The sequence below is a fragment of the Artemia sp. Qi Xiang Cuo genome, chromosome 5, assembly GCF_049724085.1.
Source record: "Artemia sp. Qi Xiang Cuo chromosome 5, ASM4972408v1, whole genome shotgun sequence".
In the NCBI taxonomy this organism is placed as follows: Eukaryota; Metazoa; Arthropoda; class Branchiopoda; order Anostraca; family Artemiidae; genus Artemia; species Artemia sp. Qi Xiang Cuo.
In genome coordinates, this window is record NC_142798.1 from 32,570,976 (window position 1) to 32,585,043 (window position 14,068).

The 14,068-nt window shown below is 33.6% G+C and overlaps 1 protein-coding gene across 1 annotated transcript in view; it reads right to left on the reverse strand.

Moving 5' to 3' along the window:
* Positions 1–7,853: 7,853 nt before the first annotated feature.
* The window catches only part of Pdk (pyruvate dehydrogenase kinase), a 45,118-nt gene continuing 38,903 nt past the window's right edge, over positions 7,854–14,068 (reverse strand). The window contains exons 7-8 of the mRNA XM_089089498.1: positions 13,476–13,585; positions 7,854–9,755 (exon numbers count right to left, since the gene is read on the reverse strand). Of these exons, the coding sequence (XP_088945624.1) occupies positions 9,609–9,755; positions 13,476–13,585 (257 nt within the window). The 3' untranslated portion in view covers positions 7,854–9,608. The remainder of the gene's footprint in view (positions 9,756–13,475; positions 13,586–14,068) is intronic.

A 14,068-nucleotide genomic window follows, 5' to 3' on the forward strand; every position in this document is an offset into this window, starting at 1 on the left:
ATGATAAGATTCCAAGTTAAAACTCAGAACTCAGAATCAGATCTAAAAAAAACTACAACTCTAACTGAAATTCAACGAAAAAACATCGAACTCTAAAAAAAAAATAAAATAAGCTAGGACTCTAAAAAAAACTCTAAGATAAGACTCTAAGTTAAAACTCTAAACTCTTAACTAAAACTAAACTAGAACTCTAACAAAAACTCTAAGCTAAGAATCAGCTAAAACTCTAAACTCTTAACTAAAACTAAACTATAACTTTAAGTAAAACTCTAAGCTATGACTCTAAGCTAAAACTCTAAATTCTTAACTATAACTAAACTAAACTTCAACTCTAACTAGAACTCTAAGCTAAGACTCTATGGCAAAACTCTAAACTCTAAACTAAAACTAAATTAAACTATAACTCTAATAAAAACTCTAAACTAAGACTCTAAGCTAGGACTATAAACTATTAGCTAAAACTAAACTAAACTAGAACTCTAATTAAAACTCTAAGTCTAAGCTAAAACTCTATATTAAAACTAAACTAAAACTTCAACAAAAACTCTAAACTAAGACTCTAAGCTAAAAACACTAAACTCTTAACTAAAACTAAACTAAAACTCTAATAAAAACTCTAAGCTGAGACTCTAAGCTAAAACTCTAAACTCATAAGTAAAACTAAACTAAACTAAAACTCTAAGCTAAGTCTCTAAGGTAAAACTCCAAACTCTTAACTATAACTAAACTAAACTAAAACTTCAACAAAAACACTAGGCTAAGACTCTAAGCTAAAAACTCTAAACTCTTAACTAAAACTAAAATAAACTAGAACTCTAACATAAACTCTATGCTAAGACTCTAAGCTAAAACACTAAACTTTTAAGTAAAAATAAACTAAACTAGAAATATAATTAAAACTATAATTATAATCTAAAACTCTAAACTAAACTAGAACTTCAACAAAAACTCTAAACTAATACTCTAATCTAAAAACTCTAAACTCCTAACTAAAAATAAACAAAAACTAGAACTCTAACAAACCCCTAAGATACGACTCTAAGCTAAAACTTTAGAAAGTGTTGTTTTCTTGTATGTTCTGGTAAAACAGAAATTGGAACCTAGTTCAGCAAAGCTCTTTTCTTTGAAAAATACTTTTAAGGAATGCTTCTTGAAAATAGCTTGGCTAGACTAGGCCTAGTCTTGATGTTACTAGGATTTTTGGCATTCCAGGATCTTTTAACGATGAAGCAGTATAAAGGTAAACATTAATGATTCTAAAAGAAAGTATCAATATATAGGCTACCCTATTGGTAGTTTTGCAGACCTAATGACTTCCACTGATAGCCTACCTTATGTAGGCTAAGGTAAGACACCTAGTAGGCTGTGTGATTTGCTTGAATATTTTGATATAAATCTACCTCATAGTTACTATATAATAGTAGTATATACCTTTTATGCTTTTTAAATATTAGAAATACAAATTACTCAGGTGAGCACTGTTTGACTAGGCCTATTAAAGTCATTGGTTCTTTATACTCTAAGCAGCAAATATTGTCATTTACTCTTATATACAAAGCACTATAAAATCAAAACAATAGGAAATATTGTGTTTCATTTAAACATGGAATGATATAAAGTCTTCTGTATGACTTTTTAAACATCAAATTATTATAGAGAAACATGAATAAAGTTATATAGAATGCTTTTTGGTTTTCTTATTGAATATATGATCCACTAAAATGTCCTACAAAAGAAATTACATTACCCCAGTGATACATAGAGAAAACAACAAAGTCATACAGATGGCCTTTCATAGTTCCAATTGCAGTTCAGGCAACTTGGTGGTCACATATCAATCCTAAAACTTAGTCAACCTACCTGAGAATTTATGTGGCCAGGAGAATTAGGCTTAGGATGCTTCTTCATCAGCAAGTTCCATAGACATTGTCTGTTGTGAGTCAGCCCAAAAATCTTAGTCATCTCTATTGTAATTCAAGTAGACTTTCCAAGTAAACCTGTCCGCCTAGAGTCTAAGGCATTTTGACCAAGTTTTAGGATTAACATGACCACTAAGTCACCTGGACTTGCAGTCTGCAGTCAGAAAACCCAATCTATAAGCCAAGACAGTTACACTAAAACAGAATTAATTGAAAATTGATTGACTGAAAAGTTGCCTGGCCTTGTGTGCAAACAAGTGGCATAGGGTCTACCTGCCTAAAGTCTTAGACAGGCAACCCAGTTTATAATTCATTCAAAATTGGTTGACCCAACAAGTTGCCTGGATTTGCAGGTGAACAAGTGACATAAGGTCTGCCTGCCTATAGTCTCAGGCAAAGGCAGCTGAGTTTTAGGACTAACATATGAACATCAAATTGCCTGGACTCACAGACAAACCAGCAATAATAATAATAATCGATTGAATTTTCAGAACATATATCCTATAGGCCTTCAAAAAATTATGGGGTATTTATTAGTGAAAAGGATGTCACAATGTTATACTAAAGCAATGCAGGAAAAAAAGGTACTGTTCTAATATCTGGGGAACATGCGAGAAGTTAGGTTTGGTTAATGCTAGTGAAATAAAACAAAATAGGATAAAAATATAATACTTTAGAAACAAATTTTGGCTGTATATTTGCACATTAGGAGGGTGGGGGTAAAGCATAGACATTAAGAAAGGAACTTGTTCTGAAATGTCTTTTGAAAAGTATTGCTTGATCTTGGGGTGTGCAAAAAGTCGTAAAGTAAAGTTGTGGTGAAAAAGATAACTACTTCAACTTGTAAAATTGGTTTATGAAGGACATTAAGGAAAAAAAACTTGTTCTGAAAAAATATAATAAAGCCTTTTGAAATGTGGGGACCCTTGTGTGTCCCAAAATGCGCAAATTAAAAAATATTAAAAAATGGGGGCTCAGGGGCCTTTGGGGCACCGGGGGCCCTTTGGGAGCCCGGGGAACCTTTGGAGCTGGGGGCTTCCTTCGGGGTGGGGGTAAGGGGATCGGAGCCCTTTGGGGTTGGGGTAGGGAACCTCACAACACTCTTCAAATACAACTTGTGTATTATAACGACCACAGAGTTTCACCCTCAAATCCTCTTCTAAAATCATCTTTTAAAATGTCACTAACTGTTTCGCCGAAATAATTCCCTAAAATGTCTAAAACGGTTTCGCCCCAATAACCCCTAAACGTAATTTCAGCGTGTTCCTTTTGTTTTTGGCATCCCTGCTCTGTCACATTTCAAATTACTAAGAAACCCTTTCCCATGTTAATCTATTCATCTCTAAGATGTTTCTTGGAGAATTGTTTCCAGGGCGAAGTTTATTAATATCTTTGGAGTTCAACCAGTAGATTTGTTTCCGGGGAGAAGTTTATTAATGTCTTGGGTCTATTTCTGGAGAATTGTTTCTGGGCGAAGTTTTTTAATGTCTGGCAGATGATGTCATGGTTGATTGATTTGTCAAAAAAGGGGAATTACTTTGTTGTTTCTAAGGGGAATTATTGATTCACAAAAGGGGAATTGAGGTCATTGACCCACTTCGATTACGCAATCATTCTCCCTGGGGATTCCATTCGCCCCGAGCGTGCACTTGGCCAAACAACAACAACAAATAAATCGACCGGGGAAAAAGAGGTCACTGACCCACTTCGATTATGCAATCATTCTCCCTGGGGATTCCATGCCCATATTTGGTGTGGGTACAGGACTGACATTACCACGTGTTCTCCCTAGGGACTCTATGCCCATATTTGGTGCCCTGTTCGGAGCTCCTGATAGGTATCTACTTGTATTTAATATAATACGCTCATGGCGGCCCCCTAATATATATTTAGATTTTGTTGGGGTATAATTTAGCGATTTTTAAGGAAAATATCTCCCTCACTTCCAGTAAATTCTTACGCTTTGTTACTAGATAAATGTCAAGGCCCCCCTTTTTACATTCCGTTTCCTTAATCTTACAGCTTTGTCCTTCCCATGTGGTCACAAGTCATGCAAAAATAACTATTGGAAAATACTTAACTTTCAATTCCAAATCCCTCCTCCGATGAAAAATCCCACCCCCCGCCCCCTCCCTTTTCATTTCGGCCTTGACAGGCTTTGCAAGCTTGAACGAACTATTTTAGAATTGAACTATTGGTTTACGAAAAAGTCCGTTAGAAATGAGACGATACAAAGCGTATTAATTGTGCACAGTTAACCCTTTTTAAACGTAGTAGTACTGAAAATGGTCACGTATGACTTTTATACTCTATATACTTTTCGGTCCCATGTTTTATTCTATGTCAGCAACGAAGTATTTGATCATTACCGGGGCTTGCTTGGATGGTACTGGTGTTTTGGCCGTGATATCAACGGTATTTTTTGCAGCCTTAGCTGGTTTTGTAGACTGGTAGGGAACGTCATACGTTGATGGAGTGTAAATGCTATGGGACAATGCTTTTAAATTTGATTATAATTATTCATCGACAGAACTATCAAAGACCTCTCAATTGACTCTTTGTATAATTAACGTCACCCAATCGAGTTACGTATCAAATTCAAAGACTTAGTATCTAAGTAAACGAAACCGCCGTACCCGGGTTAACATTCTCTCTGCGTTCGATCGAATGTATTTTGGCAGAACTGGTTTTTGTTCTTACTGCCATTCGTCTAATAGTTTAGGGTGATTAGTGATTAAGATAAATAAATAATAATATAGATTATATGAAGGTCCGTCTTTTCTATTTACATATTTTTGTCATTTATTTATCATTGCTTATTTTCCATAAAATGAGATGAGACTATTTTATATAATTCAGAAATCGTGTTAAATAATTAAAAAAAACTTTCTAATAGTAATTTACATCATTGAAGTCCACTTTTTATTTTTTACTAGTAAAATTCAGTACAAGTGCTTTCAGATAATGTAAGATAGATGCTTGTGCGTTTGCAAATTCGTATTGAAATTAATTCTAAAACTCAAACTAGAAACACAGAAGCTAAAGCAATAAGAAAGTGTCAATTTGATGAGCGGGGGCACAATTTCCGATGACTTCTCCCAACAACTCCACTGTTAGCCAGAAGTGTCAATTTGATGAGCGGGGGCACAATTTCCCAAACTCCAAGATTTTTCAGAATACTTGTTCAGAATACTCTAGTATGTTCATTTATAAATGAGTCTTTTTTGGTATTTGAATTTAATGAAATCGAGAAATACCAAAATTAACCCCTCCCCCTAAATTTCAAAAAATGCCTTTTTCCGTACCCCTCTATACTTTCGTGAATTCGTTCCTGCTTCCAACTTTCTCGCAGAAAGTAGGCACACTGAATCTTATTTTAACCGGAATCATAAAATATTTTCCAGTCAGTATTACTGAAAGTATGAATTGGATCCGTCACCCAAAATCCCCCCCCCCATCTCCAAAAGAATTTCTTTCCTAAAAGGCAGATATGTTTGGAGTGAAATCAGAGATATCCTCCATCTAGGTCACTGAGAAATAAGTCGTCACTTTGTGGAAAGAGATAGGAACGTATGCTTGTTTGAACTGGAATCACACATGGATTTTTAGTCTGTATCGTTACAAAACTAAATTGGAGCAATGACCTTCCCTACATACACTTCCAAATGGCAACTTTTTAGTGAGAAGACTTGCATTTTTCTGCCTTGTTTAAATAAGAATTGTCAGGAATTTCAATCTGCATAATTAGAGGACAAAAGTAGGCCCCCTTCTAAAGCTCCCCAACCGTCTGTCAACTTTTAGCAAAAATGTAGATACAGGCACGGATCCAAAGTCTTAATTTGGGACTGTGGCACTGCCAGGGGGAAAAGAGGGACACCCCTTCCCCTAGAATTTTGTTTGAAATAGGTGAATTAAGGCAAGTTTTACAATTGACGAAACGCAACGCAATGGGAAGTTACAACAAAGTGGTTTAATACGACCGTTCAATATCCACTGGATCATGTTGCCGCTTACGCAAGGCAACGGGAAACCTAAGATTAAAATTGCCACTAACCGTCGATTTCTGTTGACCAATCAAAGGCAAGTTCAGTCAAAGGGAAACTTACGCACTTTCTGCATTTGGTGTGTTGTATTATTTTCTATTTCTCTTTGATGCCATCACCGTGGGATAAAATTGCAACCTGAGATAATGAATAATCTGGGTGTCTGGACACCAACGTTAAAGACTCCTCTAGAAACGGGACGAAAAGAGATAGACAGATACTCTCCCAAATACAATGCCCAGAAAACAAGAATTGTTTAAATGACTGTGTTTGAGGACGAGGGGATTATTCCTAGTGTTTTTACCGGTACTGCTGACAAAGGTACTGAAAATCAAAGAAAAAAGGCAAGGAATAAGAATAAGCCTAGCTAATCGGCTGGAAAAAGAAGAAAGTTTTACTGAGGCTGCCAAACTTATCCTAATCAAGGTGATAAGAAGACGTGGCAAGTTTCCATTATTGATGCATTAGACAACAAATTTTTGAGTGAGTTCGATTTTTGTCCGAAATGTTTTTCTATGAGACAGGAAGAGAACTCAATGAGGGTCAGAGTTATGTCAAGGAAAAAAGGCCATATGAACAAAGGGGCCGAGATGCCTAGCAGAAGCAGGAAATGCATCTCCTAAGAAATATTTCTGCGTAAAGGACCTCGATGTTGTGTGCCAGGAAGGCTAGTTGGCCTTATGGTACCCTGCAACGTGTGACGAAAAAAAATTATAACCAGGTCTCGTGTCAAGGGAGATATGAAATATACTGACTGTACTGAACAATTAACATAGATTTAGCTGAGGAAATTAACAAGCGAAACTTCCGACTCCCAATTAGTATGAGTATTAGCATCTATTAGTAGTATTAGTATTTTAAACCACTTTACAGTAGGATGCCAAAACCACCAAAAACAAAGGAAGATGTGACCTTGAATTCTATAATAAGTGACGAGTCGGCATCTTTATCACAACTGTAAGCTTATTGAATGCCACCAAATGAGGCAAAGACATTAGATCGCTGGCAGATGAATTGGCATCATTGCCAGGGTACTTCATATAGTCTTGTGTGGCCACTATCAAAGAGGCAAATATTTGTAGCGCTGTTGCATGAGTCTTGTACTTTTGCAAGTTAAGCGATGGAGATTAAATTATTCTAGTTGGTCGTCTGAATATTTTGTCTCTGTCTCAGGGGAGCATTGCTACCAACATTTGCATGCTTATAGCAGGTTACAACACTGTCACCGTCTAGCTTTCTTGTCTTCGGTCTCTACTCCCTTGGACTCTTTCTAACAACGCACAAGCGTTTCAGTCTTGCGTTCACAAAACTGACTGTCTTTCAAGAATTTAATTGTGTTGATATGCTTTATTATTTTTATCACAGAAAACAATCAATTTTTTTAGTTCTTATTCCTCGAACATAATACTCATTGTATGGGCTAATTCAGGAAGGATTTTTAAGAAATTCGTTGGGAGGGTGCGTGGCCAATCGCTCCCCTTGTGTCCGTGCCTGTGGAGGTATGTCGTACCTTTATTTAAAGAAATTCAAATCGGTTATGATTGGATGCAAAAAGAGGGTCCATGGACCCTCCAACACACTCCTCTCTCCACAGAAATTTCGTAACATAAATGGATGCTTGTTGCATCCACCATTAATTGAAAAGGAGTCTTTTAAATACTCCTAATCTGCATTAATGAAGGCATAAATATGATTCGCTTAAACAGCTTTATTATGTTGCTGAGTAACGCTAGCCTCTTGTCACTTTCTTATAAACTCCGTTTTATAGTTGCTGATCCCCGATTTTATTCGCCTTCAACACCCCTTGGTCACTGACTCGATCCCATGCTTTGTCACTAGCCAAGCCTCAAATATCTTGCAAAAAAAAAAAAGTTTCTTATAAGACTGCAAAAGCAATACATACGTTTATTTTTCCGATTCACAAAATACAATCTGCCAAAAATATAGCAAAACAGTCTCCTTACGGAACTATTAAAACTTGCGAATATAGGATTCATTTTCTTTAATAAAAAAAGAGCCGTAAACCAAACTTTGCTACATAAAATATAGAAAAGAATAAATTAAATTAACAAAGTTGCAAAATAAAGAACAAAAGAAAGATAAAAAGGCCTAAAATTCCTACCTGAGCAAGTATCTTAAGAGCAACGTTTTTACTGTTTATAAGAATATACATAAATAAATTAGCACAAGGACACCCAGAAAGAGAGCCCCCCCCCCCCCATTAGAGAACTAAGAATTTACAAAAGTGAAAAAATTTCGTAGCATCCACTAAATTCTCAAGTTTTCTTTATTATCTAGAACGCAATTTCGCAGCCCGAGGCCAGAGGGAGAGGCTGTTGAGCCCTATCCCTGGATACGCCCCGTTCCCGCTAATAAATTACAATCATGGATACAGTAAACAGTGATAAAAAAAAAATCCGTGATTGACTTAAATCCTTTTCAAAAAGAACATAACAGAAAAAGAACAGAACAGACAGGCTACTTGAGAAAAAACACAAAAATTCCCCCCCCCTGTCCAGGATATGTCCTGACTATTCTGGTAATGCATATTATTAAATCAAACATGTAAAATATTTTTTGACACTGCAGGGGACCCGTTATCCACACCTCACAGGTTAAAATAAACAACCAAGATATAAGTCTCTTTAGTAAGAATTCCGAGTTAAAAAATTTCTAGAACACGATTCGGCAGGTAATTTGGTACACATCCAGTTTGGAACTACTGCACAGAATAATCACTTTTTACTTATTTCTAGGATATACTAACAAAATATGAATTTGGGAAATGAAAACTAACTTTCTTTCAAGCTTCGCTAGGAAAAATTAGATTCTTCTGTGTGATAATTTGTTGTTTCCCATTAATAACAGTCAATAAGATCAATCCACAAGGTCGTTTGAAACTGGAACATTTCATTATCCATTAAATTATATTTCACACAATTTACGAACAAATTATGAAATTTAACGATTATAAGCTCTCCTTAATCCAAGAATATAGCCCCCCCCCTCCCCCTCTAAGCCGTATATCACCTTTTACACAACCATTAGGCATACACTATTAGTAGAAAATAAATATCACTTCGGATGATGTAGGAAAAGAGTTAAACGGTCTCTACACGAGGAACATTACTACCAATAATTCAATGATTACTATAACGTTTTCCGCGTAAGCTTCAAATTGATGGGCTTTCTAAAATACTGTTCGAATGATTTTTCTTTATTATCCCAAATAATATCGATTTATAAACGAAGGGATAAAAGAGGCAAGCTGAATGACGGTTAATTTATTGAGCTATCTTTCAGTGTTTTCAACCTCATTAATTGTTGAAATTTTAGCAGTAAAATTTCTCATCTTGAATGATCAGACAGGATTATATTGTAATTTTTTTTATAAGTTTATATGATTTTTTTCAATTTGTCCGTCTATTTCCTCGCCATTATCAGCAATTCCAAAGTATTTAGAATAAATTCTACATTTTATGGCTAATATTAAGAGTAAATTCATAATCTTTAAAATCAATCAATAAATAACATTTCTTCCATCAATAGCTACTTGAAAATCACAGGTTATTGGTAATATCGTTGCTCGTGTAGGGACTGCTTTAAATATCGCAACTTTATTCCCGCAACGTCAACTAATTATCATCTATTTTCCGGATCCATTGCGATTAGCTCTAAGCCTCTTAATATCTCCAGTGGTGAACCAATCCCGTTCAAAAGTTGGGGTTGTATAGTGACGACAAGAGCTCACGTTGTAAACTGGCAGTAGTTCATTTGCCTCGCTGGACAATGCCTGAAAAAGGAACAGTTTTCTAAGCAACAAAAGTATGTGACTCTAAAAATCGCAGAAATACTCCTTTTAGCCAGCATTTTTGAGTGCTGGCTAAAAAAATTTTAGCCAGCACTAAATTGAAAATAAATAAATTGAAAAACGATCAGAAATGAAAGTCTTTTTCAAATGAAAGAATGCCAGGGAAAATTTTTCAGGCGGAATTGGTCCGCAAAAAATTTTTCCGGGTGAATTTTCAGTGAGGAGGGAATTTTAGGTGGGACGAACTTTTTGGAGGCCATTGGACAGGAAGTATTGGACAGCGTGAAGTTAGAAAACAATTCTTACTACATAATATGAAGAATAATTGTACCTAACACCGGTCAAAACCGGTAGCCCCCCACCCCCTTGATACGGCCCTGGTCATAAGGTATCTTCCTCTTTAGCCTAGTTTTTCAGCTTGTCGTACTAAGTCAAAAAATTATTTTGCAATTTTCTGCTTATTCTTGGAGGTCTAGCTACTTGAACTATCTAGTATAGCAAGCCGAAATTCACATAAAATTTCTGATTATATTACCATATGAAAGAAAAAAATATTACACTTGCGTAACTTGCAAAAAATTAATAACTAAACCACAAAAAAAAAAAAAAATAAAGAAACGCCTGTTCAGATATGCCTGTTTTGCTTTTCTCGTAATGGGGTGAAGCTTTTGAATTCACGAGTAAGATCTAATGAGTACTCGAGTTTGGGATTCAATAGGGTTGGATACTCGAATCTTTAAACTGAACACTAAATTAAAACTCCCTTCGTTTATTCAATTATATTTATTACTTGCATGTTTAATTATAATTTTACTTACATTTATTACTATTTTAATGCATGAGACACTTATCATAGAAACTGACACTTTAAGGTAATGGTTCTTTTAATTTAATTCTGTATTATGATGATCAGATACAAAGAATTTGTGCAAGTTTCATTTTTCAAAACTCCCGACATTTCAAACACACACACACACACACACACTATATATATATATATATATATATATATATATATATATATATATATATATATATATATATATATATATATATATATATATATATATATATATATATATATATATATATATATATATATATATATATATATATATATATATATATATATATATATATATATATATATATATATATATATATATATATATATATATATATATATATATATATATATATATATATATATATATATATATATATATATATATATATATATATATATATATATATATATATATATATATATATATATATATATATATATATATATATATATATATATATATATATATATATATATATATATATATATATATATATATATATATACATCATCTATCTATCTATCTATCTATCTATATATATATATATATATATATATATATATATCTCTCTCTCTCTCTCTCTCTCTCTCTCTCTCTCTGTATATATACACACATATATATATATATACACATATATACATATATATATATATATATATATATATATATATATATATATATATATATATATATATATATATATATATATATATATATCACTATACACATATATATATATATATATATATATATATATATATATATATATATATATATATATATATATATATTTTTCAAAATTTCATTTTCAAAACTCCCGACATTTCAAACACACACACACACACACACACACACACACACACACTATATATATATATATATATATATATATATATATATATATATATATATATATATATATATATATATATATATATATATATATATATATATATATATATATATATATATATATATATATATATATATACTATATATATATATATATATATATATATATATATATATATATATATATATATATATACAATAAAAAGAAAAAAATGAGACGCCTGTGACATTTGGCAAGGTTGTTGGTCCTTCTCTTAGATGCAGTCTTTGGTCGTAAATACATCTCAAGGATATGTCACAAAACACGCTCGTGATCCTGTCAAACCTCCAATAATGTCAATACTGGCCAAAGATTGATGTTTTAATTGCCAATTTTTAACATGTATTTAAGATACAAAATCGATTTTCCATGCCAAATATATGTGACACTACGCCACAAACCGTGATGAAGTTTCAATTCAGTTAAAAATTCTAGTTAATTGTAAAGCCCTTAGGTTACCACACATACGAGGCCAAAGGACAAGTTGATCGTGTGTCCCCGAATTGGGTGTGAAGAGACCACAAGTAAGAATTTTAAAGAAATTAGGATCGCCTGGAGGAGGAGCACTCGGAGCGGTATTGGCCTTAGCCAGATTGGTGCTACAGTGCGTAGTTAGTGATAGTAGTTTAATCCAAAAATACAACTATATTAACTTTTGAACGATATCATGCTTTTTTATACATCAGAAAAGAAGACCAAACTTTTGTACTGTATGGATGCTGCTCACAGGAAAATACCACAGGCTTCAAGGCAAGAGTCCCCTATTAAGAAAAAGCCCTATAAGTGAAGTCTTTTGTTTATAAATTCTTATATGAAGCATAAATGTTCGTAATTGTCAATAAACACAGCGAAAACAAACTAATTTTGATGTAGTCCAACTGCGTTTTATTTGTCAATCAAAAGTGCTGCTGCATGGTCGCAACTTTTCAAGACTTCAAAGGCACAAAACCAAAGCCTGAAAGACCTAAGCCAGCCAAAAAAAGACGTAAGGATACACAGAGTAACTTCTTCCTTGGCAACACAACATGTGAAAAAAAACAAAGCAGGTCCAAGGTCTGGACCTGTGTCCAGGGAAGCCCAGGGTCTTTTAGGGCAAATGTTGATCCTCAAAAAAGAAGCAAAAAAGAAGATAAAATACTAACTCCTGCTAGGCGTTGAACGCACGCAATCTTCAAGAGGAAAGTGTTTAAGAAAGTTTATATAAAAAAATATTCCCACCAGAAGTTCTAGTATTCAAAGTTCGATATATTTTAGCATTGAAATTTGAAGAAGAGACTTTACAGCTAAAACCAGATAGATGTAAATGAAAAGTCGTTCCGAAAAAGTTCCCAGGAGCTGATAATTCCACATAAACTTTCAAATTTTTAGTGTTAACTTAGTGCCAACAAAAATAAATCTACAACTCCTCAAAGTATGCCATTGCCCCCCCCCCCGCATGTACAATAAAAAATTAATTGTTGTTAAGATTCAAGAAAAAGGAAAAAAAAGGCATGTCACATTTTTGGCTTGATTTTCAATTTAGCATGATATTTGGATCAGTAAATAAATCAGGCTGCCAATTCAATAAACACAAATATAGAAGTCATGTGATACAAGCTGAACATAACTGTGAAGCCCATAAGTACCAAGAGGCACGTAAGCAGAGAAGGAAAAGCCCCCGGCAACACCTCTCCTCCCTAAAGAATCATATTCTGACATTTTTCCATAGTTAGTCTGTTTTGACAAATATGTACCCTATCACCTCTATAAAAAAAAAGAAAAAGAAAAAAAAAAGAAGCGTGTGCGCTTCGGTACAAAGTGAGACAGTGATTGAACGATAGAGGTAAAAAACGATTGCAATGAATATAATTCTGAAATAGTCCAACAATCTGCTAACCTACTTCACTTCAATTTTAAAAATGATGGTAATAAGAAACAAATAATTTATATATGAATACAAAACAAGATGTAACACCGAATTACCTTCAAATAAATATAGGCATCTGCTCCATATCCTTCACATGAACTAATACTCAAATCACCCAGTAAATATCGGGCATAGAGACGAGATAACGGAAGTCCGTAGCCATACCCTAGAGACAAAAAAAACAACAACATTTAGTTAAATAATGTGCATGACCCATCAAATCTATAAAGGGGAAACATGAGGATACGTGAGGGGGAATTCCTGATTATTCCGACTGGGGACAGGTTTCACCTTAATAAACGAAATTAGATCACTAAATAGAAAAAAATAATAATACAAACAGTGCAACACACAAAGCCGTAACGAAACAAAAAGATTAAAATTCAAGCTTTAAGGCCAATCATCGTAATTTTTATCGAATGCTATTCTTCCTACGCTACGAAATTGCGATTGAAAGGCGCGGCTTAAGCAATTTTCAGCTAAATTGTTTCCTTCAGGTTTTTCTTAATAAAATAGGGAAAACAACGTAGGTTTCATTTTTTTTATATGTTGCAAAAAAATCCATAAAGTCATCAGGGTTTGTTGAATAAGAACGTAATACAAGAACAATAGAAGAAGAAGATTTGAAGAATCGACCAGTAATTTAGGG